This window comes from Doryrhamphus excisus, chromosome 1 (genome assembly GCF_030265055.1).
Source record: "Doryrhamphus excisus isolate RoL2022-K1 chromosome 1, RoL_Dexc_1.0, whole genome shotgun sequence".
Taxonomy (NCBI): domain Eukaryota; kingdom Metazoa; phylum Chordata; class Actinopteri; order Syngnathiformes; family Syngnathidae; genus Doryrhamphus; species Doryrhamphus excisus.
The window spans coordinates 4,011,694-4,027,651 of record NC_080466.1 but is presented as its reverse complement, the minus strand read 5'-3'; the positions used below and the strand labels follow the sequence as shown (position 1 = coordinate 4,027,651).

The 15,958-nt window shown below is 38.4% G+C and overlaps 1 protein-coding gene across 3 annotated transcripts; it reads right to left on the bottom strand.

Moving 5' to 3' along the window:
- Positions 1-195: 195 nt before the first annotated feature.
- dennd1c (DENN domain containing 1C) lies at positions 196-15,930 on the bottom strand. Of its 3 annotated transcripts, XM_058083847.1 has the most exons (23): positions 14,914-15,930; positions 14,572-14,636; positions 12,824-12,867; positions 12,250-12,290; positions 9,835-9,952; positions 9,705-9,774; positions 9,429-9,509; positions 9,283-9,336; positions 6,773-6,826; positions 6,584-6,694; positions 6,400-6,500; positions 6,281-6,326; positions 6,106-6,207; positions 5,339-5,464; positions 4,885-4,986; positions 3,800-3,887; positions 3,684-3,724; positions 3,534-3,587; positions 3,389-3,436; positions 3,197-3,304; positions 2,962-3,038; positions 2,135-2,348; positions 196-1,133 (listed from the first exon to the last, which is right to left on the bottom strand). In XM_058083847.1, exons 5-23 carry the CDS (start codon positions 9,840-9,842, stop codon positions 435-437), a joined length of 2,184 nt encoding a protein of 727 aa, XP_057939830.1. In that variant the 5' UTR covers positions 9,843-9,952; positions 12,250-12,290; positions 12,824-12,867; positions 14,572-14,636; positions 14,914-15,930; the 3' UTR covers positions 196-434. The 3 variants fall into 3 exon arrangements, with proteins under 3 accessions (XP_057939830.1, XP_057939849.1, XP_057939840.1); XM_058083866.1 differs by lacking the exon at positions 9,283-9,336; XM_058083857.1 differs by lacking the exons at positions 12,824-12,867; positions 14,572-14,636; positions 14,914-15,930 and having other exon boundaries at positions 12,250-12,399.
- Positions 15,931-15,958: the final 28 nt, after the last annotated feature.

The following is a 15,958-nucleotide window of genomic DNA, read 5'->3' as shown; positions in this document are numbered from 1 at the left end:
CTTACCCAAGGAAGAACGCCTCATATGATAATTGCCACACACAAATGAACTCCATTATTGAGCCTTTGTCAGTTTTTGGATTGATACTTGCCACTCATCCTGGTGATGAGCCAAGCTTGACTTTTGCACCACAAATCCTCTGACGCACTGTAAGTCCTACTTCTCAGTGTACCAAATGACTTGAACTGAAGTTTTTTTTTATTTTTTTTATTGCACACTATGTAATCGCTATTAAAAAAGAAAACATGTTTTACACTGCACACAGTCATGAAGGATATCGATAGACAATAACTAGAATGCACTTTGTTCACCTTTTGTAGAAAAAAATGAAACGCACAAAAAATAAATGTGTACATAAATAGAGAATGATGTGCACACCGCTGCTGCCTTATTTGTCAGTTTTTGTTTTGTAAGTTGTAAATGGTTTCTTCCAGTCAGCCAGTGTGGCTGCTCCATTGAGCTTCAAATCTCTTTTTGAGTTCTGACACCTTGACAGGAGTCGGGCCTCCGTCCTTGCAGCTGATCGTGTCCGATTCAGTTTTGGGGTCACATGACTGAACATTCTCGCTGCTCTTGCACGGCACATCCATCCTGACCAACCCTTCAGTCCTCTTTTTCTCCAAGAAGCCGTCGGAGGGAGTTTGAGACTGGAAGCCCACCTCTTTAGTTTCATCCTCCAGATTGACCTCTTCTGCTGCATCATCCTGCATTCTGGCTGTTTTTTCCCCGCCCTGTTGTTTTCCTGTCTTGTTTCTAACATTGTGCGTCTTTTTTGACTCATCACTCTTGTTCTGTGCAGCTATTTCCTCCAGAGAACCATGTCCAAAAGTCACTCTCCTTTCCGGAGCTTCCTCCTTTTTTTCTACCTCAATTGAGCTCCCATGCGCTTCTCCTCCGTGGTTCTCATTTATGGCGTCCTTCATTTCCTCTTCTTTTCTTCGCTCCTCATCTTGTACTTCTCTTTCAAATGCTGACTCCTCCTTCGATGTTGTGTTTGTGTCAAGGCTCAACCAGTAAAAGTCGTCCGTCGGAGGTGCCGCATCCTCTGTGGATTCAGGATTCCAGTTATGTAGGCTTCCACTGCCACTTATGGACAGAGAGAGGTTCTCCTCGCTTTGGTTGGCTGAACCAAACTTGAAAACACAAGAGGAGGAGCAAAAGTTCAATCAAATTCCAATTACTAACACTCACTAGACACTTCATTAGGATTCATTCATTGGCAAAGAATGTATAATTCGTAAAGGTGAATGTGTGGATGGATGTTTATTATAGTGTGTGCTGATTGCAATAGTTGATTTAATTTTCATTAATTTTAGCTAGTTTATTGATCAAAATGAGGGGCATATTTAAACCACATTAACAAACATATTCTTAAAGGGGACTTATTGTGCTTTTCTTTTTTTTTGACCTATAAATGTTTGGATGGCTCTGCACACTCTATTTTACACTTTTTTCTAACATGGAGTTTTGCTGATGTCAATGGAACCCAGACTTCCTTATATGGGCATGCCCAGAGACACAGTAGGCCCCCCCCCCCCCCCCCCCCCCCGGTTAGTGCTGTTCACTGTGTTAGCAATGGCACAAAAGAAATGTGTTCCAATGTAAGACAAATATCATTTTGTTGAGCTTTCCTTAAGAGGAAAGCATCAGGCAGAAGTGGTTGGAGTTTCTGATTCCCAACTTGAAAAACGGGCAAAAAACAAAGCGTCAGAAAAGTGGGATTTTTTTTCGCCTTCTTTAGGTCCTGCCGGGACCCCTGATCAATGTGTGGTGGGTTTTGTCCACCTCCCGGACGGGAACAGTGTCATTTAAACAGCTCAAAGAAAGTAGGAAAAACTAAAGCCGCAGACTCTGGGACTGATTAAATCCTTCTTTATTTATTATTTATTCTATTTATTCTTCTAATTTCTATATTTTGTACTGTCGTACTGTCTTGCACTGAAAATGGAGCTACTGTAATTTAATTCTACTATATGTAAAATGACAATGAAGTGCATTCTGATTCTGAAAATGACCATAATGGGTCAATCAGATCAAATCAATCAGATCGCATCAATCAAAAAAAGAATTAACGAATAGCAGACATTTGGTTATATAACCTGCAATGTTGTGTATATCAGTTCAATTGTCTTACCTTTGTAATATAGTCATGACTGTCTGGTCCAAACAGATCCAGGCTGCGTGTGCCGTACAGCACGCCACGGCCATGCAAGCTGCGGGTGCTGAGCGTGTCAAAGATCTCTCCTAACAGATCCATCTCCTCTGGATCACACGTCAGTGACTCTTCCTCCTCGTCTTCATTCTTTTGAAGCTCTGAGTCACACTGCTGTACTGGCCCAGATGTCGCCCTGATACATAAACACAACTCACAAAATCCATGTGGCATAAATACAGTCCAATATTAGACAAAAGTATTGGGACACCTGGTCAATTTCACCGACAGGAAATGGAATAGAGTGGAACCCTACACATTCTATTCAGCATTCATGGCCCAGCACATTTTTGGTCAAAAATGTAAAGAATTTTTTTGGTCAACAGCATAATCACAGGGCACATATAGACAAACAACCATTCACACTCACATTCATACCTATGGACAATTTGGAGTCGCTAATTAACCTAGCATGTTTTTGGAATGTGGGAGGAAACCGGAGTACCCAGAGAAAACCCACGCATGCACGGGGAGAACATGCAAACGCCACGCAGATGCCCGATGGGGAAATTGAACCTGAGTCTCCTGGCTGTGTGGCCTGTGCGCTAACCACTCAAACACCATGCAGCCGCCATACACGTTTTCATTTTAATATATTTGTTTGATAGGGTTTAGATCTGGGTTCTCAAGTTCCTCCATACTCATCTAAACATGTCTTTATGACACGTCTCCACACATAATTTCAGAATTGGTTAATAAATTGATAAATTGTGTCCAAATACTTTTGTCCACATGTGTATGTTCCTCACCTGGTCAAAGTGTCACCAACCACTGAGCTGCTCTCGTCTTGGGTGATGCCGTATTTAACAGGTCGACGAGGGCGTGACTGATGGTGAGTACATCAGGTGAGTAACGCAATCGGACAACAAGCAGTGACAAAGGTGCAAAATAACAAATATTAGTAAAGCAAGAGTTGACATTGTGCTTTACATTTCTCTCATGTAATTGACAGGTGTTGTTTTTTTTTCATTGTGCGGTTGCTACCATTCCAAAGTGTTGTGTTATTGGCAGGCGATTCTGCAGGCAGTCCGATTGAGCACAGTGGTACGACACAGATCCACCTCTATGAAGAGTGTGTGTCTCATTGTCAGCCTGCCTTACACAAACACACACACACACACACACAGGTCAGAAAGTGTAAAAGCTAAAAATGTTTCATTGCAAGCATGATCTCACCTTATGCTTCAACCGTTTTTTCAAACCAGAACGTCTGATGTCCTTTGTCTTGTAAAAAAAAAAAAAAAAAAAAAGTTGTTGGAGTAGAGCAGACACAAGACCAAACCCTCCTACGCACAGTAAACACAACCCAGCTTGCACTCACCATTCTATTATTTGTTTTGGACCTAAAGTTGAGGATCAGCGCTCCTCCCCCTTTCTGTCAAATATACAAAACAAGGACATGTCAAATTATCCAATGACATGCAATGCAATAAATTATTTGTATTTTTTTATTTTTATTAAAATACCTTACTTTTAGGCTACCAACTAACTCTTGATAAGATTTACTCTTCCCTGCAAAAAAAATGATACAAAAAAGAAAATAAGTCTGACACAGATCCAAATCCCCCCCCCAAAAAGTGCACATGCCTGTTGCTCCACACTTTAGGATCTCCTCTTCAAAGAGGTCCTGTGGGACTTTTCCTGTGTTCAGGATATCCACACGCCCATCAATGAACTGAAAAATATCACAAAATAAACATGTGACTGTCCCTTTAATTCAGCAATGTTTCTGTCTCCAAATCATATTCTTCTGGGATAAAATAAAGAAAGTATATGTGCAAGGTAAAGCGTTGACCTAAGCTCACCTCGCACCAATTCACCTGAATAAATATGCATGCTGTTACCGCACTGATGGTAAATATTGACGAGGTAAATATTGAAAGAGCAAGGAACCATTTTTTTTTTACCTCCCTTCTATCTATCTTTCTATGTATATATATATTAAGGCTGTCAGAAATAGTGCGTTATAGTTACAAACGCGAGCCACATATCGATTACAGTCAAACAGACTCTGCTGTTGTTTTATAACCTTCGGACCTGAACATCAACAGCAGAGCAATTATATGTATCTCCAACTGAATATATTATTATATTCATTATATTATTATATTATTATACTGAAATATTGTTACTAAATATTGAATTAGTGGTATAGCACATCAAACTATCACAAACCCGTCTCTCGTCATTCGTCCATAGAACGATACTTCCTTGTCACGAGACAACAGCGAGTTGCATTCACTGAAACTATGTAAATCACAAGAACATCTGTATTGCGAGTGTATGTGTAGTGTAAATAAACAGAAATACTCAGAAATATTCACATCGCTCCCTAACGTCACTTTTTTTTGCAAGAAGCACTCAAAACGTGACGTGATGTACACTGAAAACGTGAACTGTTCTTAAATTACGTGGTGTCTTGAATGCAGCCCTCCATAGAAATGTTCTGCTACTATTACATATTGTATATACACACATTTTCAGACATGGGTGATATCTTTTAACATAATTTTAATTTTCAGTTCATTTTGAGCTGCATAATTAATTTGAAACCTTTTTAATATGACTAAAATCATTTGACATCCATACTAGCTAGCTAGCTTTTGAATGATTATACAGTAAATTATTTTTTGAGGGGTTAATTAGATTATCTGTCCAACAGAGGGCAGTACCTGCTTGAAAAACTGTAAATGAATGGCACTCTGCAGAAACCGCTTCATACTGGGCGACTTGTGAGCTAGGAACAACTCTTTATTGAAGCAGATCTCACCTCCCTGCCAAAAGAGATTAGACATTCTTAATATATCATATCTGACATCTCAAACTGCAGACTGCAAAACTATAGACAAACAACCATTCACACTCACATTCATACCTATGGACAATTTGGAGTCGCCAAGTAACCTAGCATGTTTTTGGAATGTGGGAGGAAACCGGAGTACCCGGAGAAAACCCACGCATGCACGGGGAGAACATGCAAACTCCACACAGAGATAGCTGTGTGGCCTGTGCGCTAACCACTCAACCATAACCATAAACTTAGAAAATTCACAATAATTATCTACATACGCATAAATTGTATCTGTGAATATGACTCTACTAACTCTGTGTTAATAATAAACTGACCTCCAGAGTCTGCAGTGCATCTCTGTATCCTCCAAACAACAGCGACTGGGACTTGAGGAAGGCCCGTGAGACCCCGCAACCAGGAGACACCGCCTGACGTTTCAAACACAGCTTGAGTCCAGACGTCTGAGGGAAAAATATACATTTAGCACTATAACACGATCAAAGGAAAGGCGGACCTATCATGAAAATATAAGTAAACATTCAATATGCATTGACAAATTTTGGAGTGTCATTATTCCATCCATCCATTCATCCATTTTTTTACACTGCTTAAACTGTTGAAAGCCTATCCCAGCAAGATCACATCCAAGTGGTCACCGAAATGGTGCCATGTCAGCTGCAAAATGTAATGGGAACCATTCATTCATTCATTCATTCATTTTCTACCGTTTTTTCCTCACGAGGGTCGCGGGGGTGCTGGAGCCTATCCCAGCTGTCTTCAGGCGAGAGGCGGCGGTACACCCTGGACTGGTCACCAGCCAATCACAGGGCACATATAGACAAACAACCATTCACACTCACATTCATACCTATGGACAATTTGGAGTCACCAATTAACCTAGCATGTTTTTGGAATGTGGGAGGAAACCGGAGTACCCGGAGAAAACCCACGCATGCACGGGGAGAACATGCAAACTCCACACAGAGATGGCCGAGGGTGGAATTGAACCCTGGTCTCCTAGCTGTGAGGTTTGCGCGCGAACCACTGCTGCCGTAATGGGAACCATGACACTTGAATTCCAAACACACACAGGATCCATTACCACATCTGAAGGTATCTTCTTCAAGTCATTGAAGGGGCTTTCCAATGTGTTTGTGTCCACATTCAAAATGACTACTTCTTCCAACCCACGACTCCTCACCTTCTGCCAAACACAGTGTCATTATCAGGTCGCTACAGATTTGTTAAAATACTTTTATTTTATGATTTTATTTTACCTCAGATAGACTACTGTGGACGCCTATAAGGTATGGCATAGGCGCACTGTAACAGGAATAACCAAATATGACGTACATATATGAAGGCAGGCAGGCAACACAGAGACAATGAGACTCACCAACAGTAGTCCAGTAGGTGAGGTGGAAGGACTGGGATGAAAATGTGCTGCCATTGCATGGGGTACAACAAAGCCCCAAGTGCATGCACGCACGATGTCAACTGCGAGCAACACATTAGCGTACTGTTAAGTTTGACTTCATGAAATTGAATGCAAAAAATGAGAAAAGAGAAAAGTGACTGACGGTGCTGAGTTTGCAAGCTAAAATGAGGATGCGTCTCTCAAAGAGCATGCTGGCGTAGAGCTGCAGAAGGATCGCCACGTCTACCGCCACTATCAGCTCTGTCAAGTTCCTCTGGTACACCACAAACATGCACACAGTTGTTAGCAAGTAAAACTCTGTATAAAACTAAGTTTGATCTGAAATACTCACATTCTCAGGAATGGAAGGAAGACCTCTGGGGTCTGGAGCAATGAAGTATGGAACCTAATCAATAAGATTCAATATTAATATTTTCACAAAGTTGTCATTCATGCCAGAAAGAATAAAAATCAGCATTTGTTTGAGAGTTCGAGGACATCAGGTTCATATTCAAGTACACCAGGGGTGGGCAAACTACGGCCCGGGGGCCACATGCGGCCCACTAAGCGTTTGAATCCGGCCCGCCAGTTGCTTTCTAACTTTTAACATACATGCTGGCAACATGACTTGCAAGTCGGATGTCTTATTCAGTAAAAAAAATAATAAAAATAATTTAAAAAATAACAAAAAAATGTAAAATTCAAGTTTGTAGTTTGATTTGGTCAGATCTTTAAAGCGTTTGAATCCGGCCCGCTAGTTGCTTTCTACCTTTTAACATACATGCTGGCAACATGACTTGCAAGTCAGATGCCTTATTCAGTAAAAAAATAATAATAATAAAAATTAAAATAATTTAAAAAAATGTTTTTTTTTTTAAATGTAAAATTCAAGTTTCTAGTTTGATGTGGTCTGATGTTTAAAATGCTCCGGAAAAAGGGATATATGGAAAATATTTAAAACATATATCTAATAGTCTGACACTTTTACAGATACAATTATACAAATAAGTAAATTAATTAAATAAAAAATATATAATATATTAAATATAATATAATTGGTATATATAATACAATTGATAATAATATAATTATAATATATATATATAGATTAAATATAATATATAATGTAATAAATAAATAAAATTAGACAAATAATTCAAGGTCAACTGTTTTTTTTTAATTATAAGCAACAAATATATACAAATATATATACAAATATAATAGATATAATATATACAATATAATTGATAATAATATTATAATATATAATATAATAAATAAAATTAGACAAATAATTCAAGGTGGACTGTTTTTTTTTAATTATAAGCAACAAATATATACAAATATATATACATATATACAAATATAATAGATATAATATATACAATATAATTGATAATAATAATATTATTATAATATATAATATAATAAATAAAATTAGACAAATAATTCAAGGTGGACTGTTATAATTATAAGCGTAAAATTGTGTGTGTGTGTTGTAAAAAAATATATTCTGGCCCCCCGCACAGTTTTGTTAACTCAGTGCGGCCCACGAGTCCAAAAGTTTGCCCACCCCTGAAGTACACAGTCAAGATGCAGGGATAGTGAGAGTAGTCTCTTGCATGTAATTGGTTCGCTGATTCAGACATGCAATATGTGACAATTGATTTGTTCTGACGGTTATGTTAGTTTGGTGTTATCATGCACAGTTGTTTGATTAGCAGTGTGAGTAAGCGGAAGTCACGAACAGACTCATTTGGCTCCAGTTGGAATTATACTCTAGTCCAGTGATTTTCAACCACTGTGCCGCGGCACATTAGTGTGCCATGAGAAATTGTCAGGTGCGCCGTGAGGAATTATCCAATATCACTTTTTATAATTAACATTTATTAATCATCATTTGCAAATATTATGTCAATATCCACGTATACGTGGACCCAAATATTCCAATTGCATTTGGTTTATTTGCTCAAACTGAAAGAATTGAACCTTTGTATACGCCTCATTCCGAAAGAATAGTGCCAATCCGAATGAATATATAATCGGATTAACAGGGCTGGAATATTCCTTTCCCCAATCCGACTGAGGTATCTTGTAGCCGAAAAAAAGTTGAAAGTTGTCAGGCTTCTTCTTCTGTACTTTATTGGCGGTTGGCAAGCAGCTTTCGTGTGCATTAGCGCCATCTGTGGAACAGAATCTAAACCCTTCTATACGCCATTCATAAGTCCATAAGTCAAAAGAAAATATATATCTATATAAAACATGTACCCAGTTGAATTATAAAATATTAGCAAGCTTGAATTTGAAGTTAAATTTATCATATCGCATGCTCAGATATGACGTAACACGCAGCTCCAGACGTTCTTCAGTTTTAAAAATGGAGGCCAGCAATCGGCACTGGACTGATACGGAAAGTTTGTTTTTGATCCAAACTAAATTTCAAGACTGGACAAACGAAAAACTGGCAATACGGAATTATTCCAACAAGTGAAAGAACAACTCAGGGAAGTCAATATCACGTGATGTTGGTGTTTACGTTTTACTGGGCATGCCCCGTTGACTATTCTGGTTGATTATAGCGACGCATGTAGACAAGAGATTGGAATATTCCTTTCCATGTATACCATTGTTTCCGGAAAAGTCATTGGGAAAGAGAAAAACTCCTCATGTAAACATGGCTACTGTGGAGTGTCCGTGGTGTAAAGACTGGCAGAGCAATGTAATATCGGTCCGTGTGGCAACACCTAGCTCCTTCCTCCTATAGACTTAGTGATGTTTTCCAATGTAAAAAAAAAACGTGCCGTGGCTCAAAAAAGGTTGAAAAACACTGCTCTAGTCCACATGAATCTTCCTGGGACTCACCACCTCTCGGACCTCAGGATGGGGCACATCTGTGCTGACCAATACCTGCTCTCCCTCAGAAAAATCATAAACACAACTGTATATATAGAAAGTAGCACATAATATCAAGTGGGACTCCTGTGTCCGTTATGGCGTTTTAGATTTACCATCTGCAGTGTGATCGATCCAGCCGCCAGTGGTATGGACTGCTTGTAGAGGCCACTGAGCATCACTTTCATCTCACTGGTCTGTTGAATAGACAAACGTGATCATGCAAAAAGTAATACACCAAAGCCGTCTAAACTGCTTCCTAGGGGCCATTTCAATGGCTTACATCACATTGTAGAAATTAAATTAAACAAAAAAAAAAACAGCAAAATGGGAAAAATGAAACAATATCAAAGTTTGGACACCCCTGTAATACACTTTCATCACAATCTCACCTGCCCCTTTGTGATGTAGTCAGCAAGGTTGTTGAGAAGCTTATAGAACACTTCAAACCATGGAAGGTAACTGTAATGAAATCATGGTCTCATACATTCAGTTCAATCTGGGAGAGAGACATGTTCATACCTGAGCATACAGAGGCACGTCTGAGCTCTGTTGTTAAGACGACAGAAGCCAAAGCGTTGGCATCCGTCAAGGTCTGTGAGAACAAACGTAAAGTGCTGCACAGCCACTCTCTCTCACCCTGAATAAAAAAAGAGGTTATGATGACGAACAGGCAGAAAGTACTTTACAATAGCCTTCAGTGGTGTTGAAGGGCTTCTCCAATATTTCTGCAATCAGCAAAACACACTTTGACAAGAACACGGCAGTACTAGATGGCAATGAATGGCTTTAATTGTGAAGCCACACACCAACACGTAATACAGTAATCTCTGTTAACGTAAAAAATTGGGGTTAAAAAAGAAAACAAACAATCTGCCAGCATAAACAACACACCTAACTCAATAACATGTGTGCTGACGAGGACCAGAGGGCGGGAGCGCATTACACAGTCGCTACATTGGCGCCCCGTCCGCTTCAGGATCCATTTTAAGATTCTCTTACTGGTTTTTAAATGTCTTAACGGCTTTGCACCTTTAACGGCTTTGCTTTTACCATATCAACCCCCGCGGACCCTGCGGTCCTCCAGCACTGGCCTTTTAACAATACCAAAACCCAGAACAAAAACCCACGGTGGGGCAGCATTTAGCCACTATGGCCCCCACCTGCGGAACAGCCTGGCGGAGAGCATCAGGACTGCGGAGACTGTTGATATTTTTTAAAAAAGATTAAAGACACACCTTTTTAATCAGGCTTTTAACTCATATTTAAACTTTTCTCATGGTTTTATCTTTTTAGTCCTATTTTATGCTCTTAGTCTTCAGCTTTTAACTCCAGTGTTTTGTTTTTATCTTTTTAGTCCTATTTTATGCTCTTAGTCTTCAGCTTTTAACTCCCGTGTTATGTTTTTATCTTTTTAGTCCTATTTTATGCTCTTAGTCTTCAGCTTTTAACTCCAGTGTTATGTTTTTTTATCTTTTCAGTCCTATTTTATGCTCTTAGTCTTCAGCTTTTAACTCCAGTGTTATGTTTTTATCTTTTTAGTCCTATTTTATGCTCTTAGTCTTCAGCTTTTAACTCCAGTGTTATGTTTTTTATCTTTTTAGTCCTATTTTATGCTCTTAGTCTTCAGCTTTTAACTTCAGTGTTATGTTTTTTATCTTTTTAGTCCTATTTTATGCTCTTAGTCTTTGGCTTTTAACTCCAGTGTTATGTTTTTATCTTTTTAGTCCTATTTTATGCTCTTAGTCTTCAGCTTTTAACTCCCGTGTTATGTTTTTATCTTTTTAGTCCTATTTTATGCTCTTAGTCTTCAGCTTTTAACTTCAGTGTTATGTTTTGTTATCTTTTCAGTCCTATTTTATGCTCTTAGTCTTCGGCTTTTAACTCCAGTGTTATGTTTTTATCTTTTTAGTCCTATTTTATGCTCTTAGTCTTCAGCTTTTAACTCCAGTGTTTTGTTTTTTTATCTTTTTAGTACTATTTTATGCTCTTAGTCTTTAGCTTTTAACTCCAGTGTTATGTTTTTATCTTTTTAGTCCTATTTTATGCTCTTAGTCTTCAGCTTTTAACTCCAGTGTTTTGTTTTTTTATCTTTTTAATACTATTTTATGCTCTTAGTCTTTAGCTTTTAACTCCAGTGTTATGTTTTTTATTTTTTTAGTCCTATTTTATGCTCTTAGTCTTCAGCTTTTAACTCCAGTGTTATGTTTTTTATTTTTTTAGTCCTATTTTATGCTCTTAGTCTTCAGCTTTTAACTCCAGTGTTATGTTTTTTATTTTTTTAGTCCTATTTTATGCTCTTAGTCTTCAGCTTTTAACTCCAGTGTTATGTTTTTATCTTTTTAGTCCTATTTTATGCTTTTAGTTTTTAGCTTTTAACTCCAGTGTTTCCTCAGAGGGGGTCTGCTGAGGAGGTGCCATCCTTGGGTCCCTTCCACCCTGGCCGGCTGGGGGTTCCTCCCTTTAATGTGGGGGTCCGCCCGTCTGTCGGAGTCAGGGGGCCAGGGTGCCTGCGGCTCCTCCCAGTGTGGACGGCCCCAAAGGTGGCGTTTCCTTGATCCTCAGTGTGATTGTGTGTGATCGTGTGTATGTGTGGGTGTGTGTGTGTGTGTGTGTGTGTGTGTGTGTGTGCGTCTAGTATGGAGGGTGTGAGGGAGGGGCTTTCTTAGTATTTGTTTTCCTTTTAATTGTAGTAATTGTTTTTAACTCTGTAAAGCACTTTGTGTTGCATGTATTTGCAGGAAAAGTGCTATACAAATAAAGTTGATTTGATTTTGATTTGATTTGAACATACGTAACTGAGAAAATGCACAAATGTAATAGTTTCTGGTTATTTTAAATGCCTCAACCCAAAAACATTTCACATAAATTGTAGTTTTTAAGTCAACTGGTCCACACAAGCCAATGGTGATCCAGACATGACGAAGGCAAACTCACCTTTGTATGTCGTAAGGGAAGCAAAACCTGGATAAACAGTCCTATAAGAGATAGACATAGACATAGACTTTCTTTATTGTCATTGCACAATAATACAGCAGTGAAATTGCCAACGAAATGTCGTTGCCTGACTCCCGTGTAATAATAAATAATAAATAATAAATAATAAATAATAAATAATAAATAATAAATAATAATTAATAATTAATAATTAATAATTAATAATTAATAATTAATAATTAATAATTAATAATTAATAATTAATAATTAATAATTAATAATTAATAATTAATAATTAATAAATAATAAATAATAAATAATAAATAATAAATAATAAATAATAAATAATAAATAATAAATAATAAATAATAAATAATAATGTGGAGAATAAATAGATTACATCGAATATGAACAACAATGTACAGCGTAAACAGTAATTTGTACAAATAATTGAAATAATTTCGAATAAATAACAATAATTTAAAGTTTTGGTTGTGCGTGTGGGCAGGTCATTTTGTGTGATAAATGCATCATTGAACTATACATTATCAGCAGTGTAACAATAAGGGGTTACCTCATCTCTGAAGTCATCTGGAAACTGGAAACATATGTCTGGATCTGTAACCCGTATGCAATTTAATGAATCCAAACAGCACTCAGAGAGGGGCTGGGCTATATACATAAATGTTTACATACACAAAGATGACTCTGGAAACGTTCATAGTTTAGCTGGCAATATTTGAGTTCATTGAAGGCACAACTGTGCATGTTTGTTAAACGCACTGCTAATTTGTATGACATTATGAAAAAAAAAAAAATCACCCAAAATCAGCCATGATATCAGGAAAGGAATCGGGCAGCGCCACGCGTCTGTAAATAAAGTATGTGATAGTCCCTCCTTGATTACTTCCCGGATGGCCTCCTCGACATGTTTCGCAATCAAGCAAAAACACAGCAAAACAACCCTTTCTAATGACAAAAACAAACACTCATAAAATATGAATATCACTATTCTGGCGAGCTTAGCTTGCTACTCTGACTCTCTATGTCACACGGATACAAATATACATACTGTGGCTCATTTACTGCATTCATCTAAAAGTAGATAAGATATCGTATTGTGAATTCAGTGTGAAAAAGTGTTTGCACCCTTCCTGATTTCTTATTTTTCTGCATGTTTGTCACACTTAAATGTTCGTCAAACAAATGCAGATATTAGTAGGCAATGATAACACAATTGAAAGCAAAATGCAGTTTTTAAATGGATGTTTTTATTATTAAGGGGGGAATCCAAACCTAAAAGGCACTGTGTTGCCCCCCAATGAAAGATGTGTCTCCCATTGAATCTGGCATTTAAAAAAAAAAAACAGAAAAAGAACATTATACCAACAGAAGAATATGGTGGTAGTTTGATGGTCTGGGGCTGTTTTGCTACTTCAGGACCTGGAAGACTTGCTGTGATAAATGGAACCAAAAAATGTGCTGTCTACTAAAAAATCCTGAAGGAGAATGGCCATAACCTCAAGGTGAAACCATCTTGAGCTCTGCAGCAGGCCACCTCTGTATGTGGCTGAAGAAAAACAAAATGAAGACTTTGGAGTGGCCTAGTCAAAGTCCTGACCTGGATCTTATTGAGATGTCGTGACATAACCTTAAAAAGGTGGTTCATGCTAGAAAACCCTCCAATGTGGCTGAATTACAACAATTCTGCAAAGATGAGTGGGACAAAATTCCCCATAGCGCTGATGGAGACTCATTGCAAGTTATTGCAAACATTTGATTGCAGTTGCTGCTGCTCAGGGTGGCCTAACCATTTATTACGTTTAGGGGGCAATCATTTTTACTGTTTGATTTTTTTTCTCCATGAATAATAAAACATTTTATTTAAAAACTGTATTTTGCATTCAGTATTTTTTTACAAACATGCAAAAAACATAACAAAGGGAGGAGTGCACTTTTTCACACCACTGTTGAATATTAATAAAAATTGTTTGCCCATTTAGGGTCATATCAGTTGAAAGACTGCATTTACTGACTGGTTCTAAACAACAGGACAGACTGTGCGGTTTTCAAACCACAGAACAGGAAGTAGCCATCGGTACAGACTTCTAGCGCCGTCATTTATTATTCAGTATATATTGTGATGTTTATAAGTATCAGTACATAAATACGTAGTCATGAAAAAAAAAACTATGCTAGAGTCAACAAAAAATATATTTGAGGCACATTAATCAACGCAGCTTAAAATAGCTTTTCAAGTAAGACTCGGCGATACATAAAGGAGGCAGAAATCAGGTGGGCAAAGAGATCAAGAGTACTCACCTTTGTCTCTGGCTACGGGACAAGTTGCCTCAAAGAATACAATGAATGTTCGCTCGGGGTTTGGTCTGTGAATATAGATGTTTACATATCACCAAATGTTACTACTTGCAGGCAATGATCAGACGTGATGTGTGATATTTTTTTATACAGACTGTATCGTTCTACATTTGAATGGTTGAATCTGATTACAATTGATCAAATGATGGTCGGATGTCATTTGTACTTTCTTCTAAACTGAAGATTAAGGTCACTTGCTATACTCACTGCAGGAAACATTCAGTTTCCTGCAAAAATGAGCTTTCTGATGGTTAGAATGGCAGAGGAGTGACATGTTCAACTTACCTGAGTCTGGAAGCCATGCTATCTTAATAAGACTGAGTCCATCTGTAGGTTGCATAGACTAAGTCGGTTCGGCGGTTTTCAGGAAGACGAACAAAAGAAGTAGAGCGGTATGCGCAATCAGCGCTGCCCGCCTGCGTCTGAACACTTCCTGCTTCATGTCAGTCTTGTGTCACAATATTTGTATGAGCATGTATGACACGTTCAAAGCATTGGGGGGATGTGTGCATAGTATCCTTACATGCTGTCAGTTGGTTTTGATAAGATGATCTTGTTACATAAAACACCAGTGGACTTGTGATTTATTCTGGAAAATAAATAGTAAAGTACCAAGACAGTAATGCTCAAAAAAGTATTAGTGTAGTAATAATGTTGTCTGAGTAACGACTACACTGAAATGTACTGCCAATATTTTGGGGTAAAAATTATTATTTGTAGACCAGGGTTCAATTCCACCCTTCACCCTCGGCTGTCTCTGTGTGGAGTTTGCATGTTCTCCCCGTGCATGCGTGGGTTTTCTCCGGGTACTCCGGTTTCCTCCCACATTCCAAAAACATGCTAGGTTAATTGGCGACTCCAAATTGTACATAGGTATGAATGTGAGTGTGAATGGTTGTTTGTCTATATGTGCCCTGTGATTGGCTGGCGACCAGTCCAGGGTGTACCCCGCCTCACGCCCGAAGACAGTTGGGATAGGCTCCAGCAACCCCTGCGACCCTCGTGAGGAAAAGCGGTAGAAAATGAATGAATGAATTATTATTTGAGTATTTATTATTGGGCGGCACGGCGGTCTAGTGGTTAGCGTGCAGACCTCACAGCTAGGAGACCAGGGTTCAATTCCACCTTCGGCCATCTCTGTGTGGAGTTTGCATGTTCTCCCCGTGCATGCGTGGGTTTTCTCCGGGTACTCCGGTTTCCTCCCACATTCCAAAAACATGCTAGGTTAATTAGCGACTCCAAATTGTACATAGGTATGAATGTGAGTGTGAATGGTTGTTTGTCTATATGTGCCCTGTGATTGGCTGGCGACCAGTCCAGGGTGTACCCC

Bases quoted from the DNA above. Each gene is read 5' to 3' on its own strand.
- dennd1c (XM_058083847.1), bottom strand. The intron at 6,501-6,583 runs GTCAGTCACTTT...TGTTGCTCGCAG, and splicing joins TAGCTTGCAAACTCAGCACC to TTGACATCGTGCGTGCATGC. The intron at 3,039-3,196 runs GTAGCAACCGCA...ACTCACCATCAG, and splicing joins TAACACAACACTTTGGAATG to TCACGCCCTCGTCGACCTGT.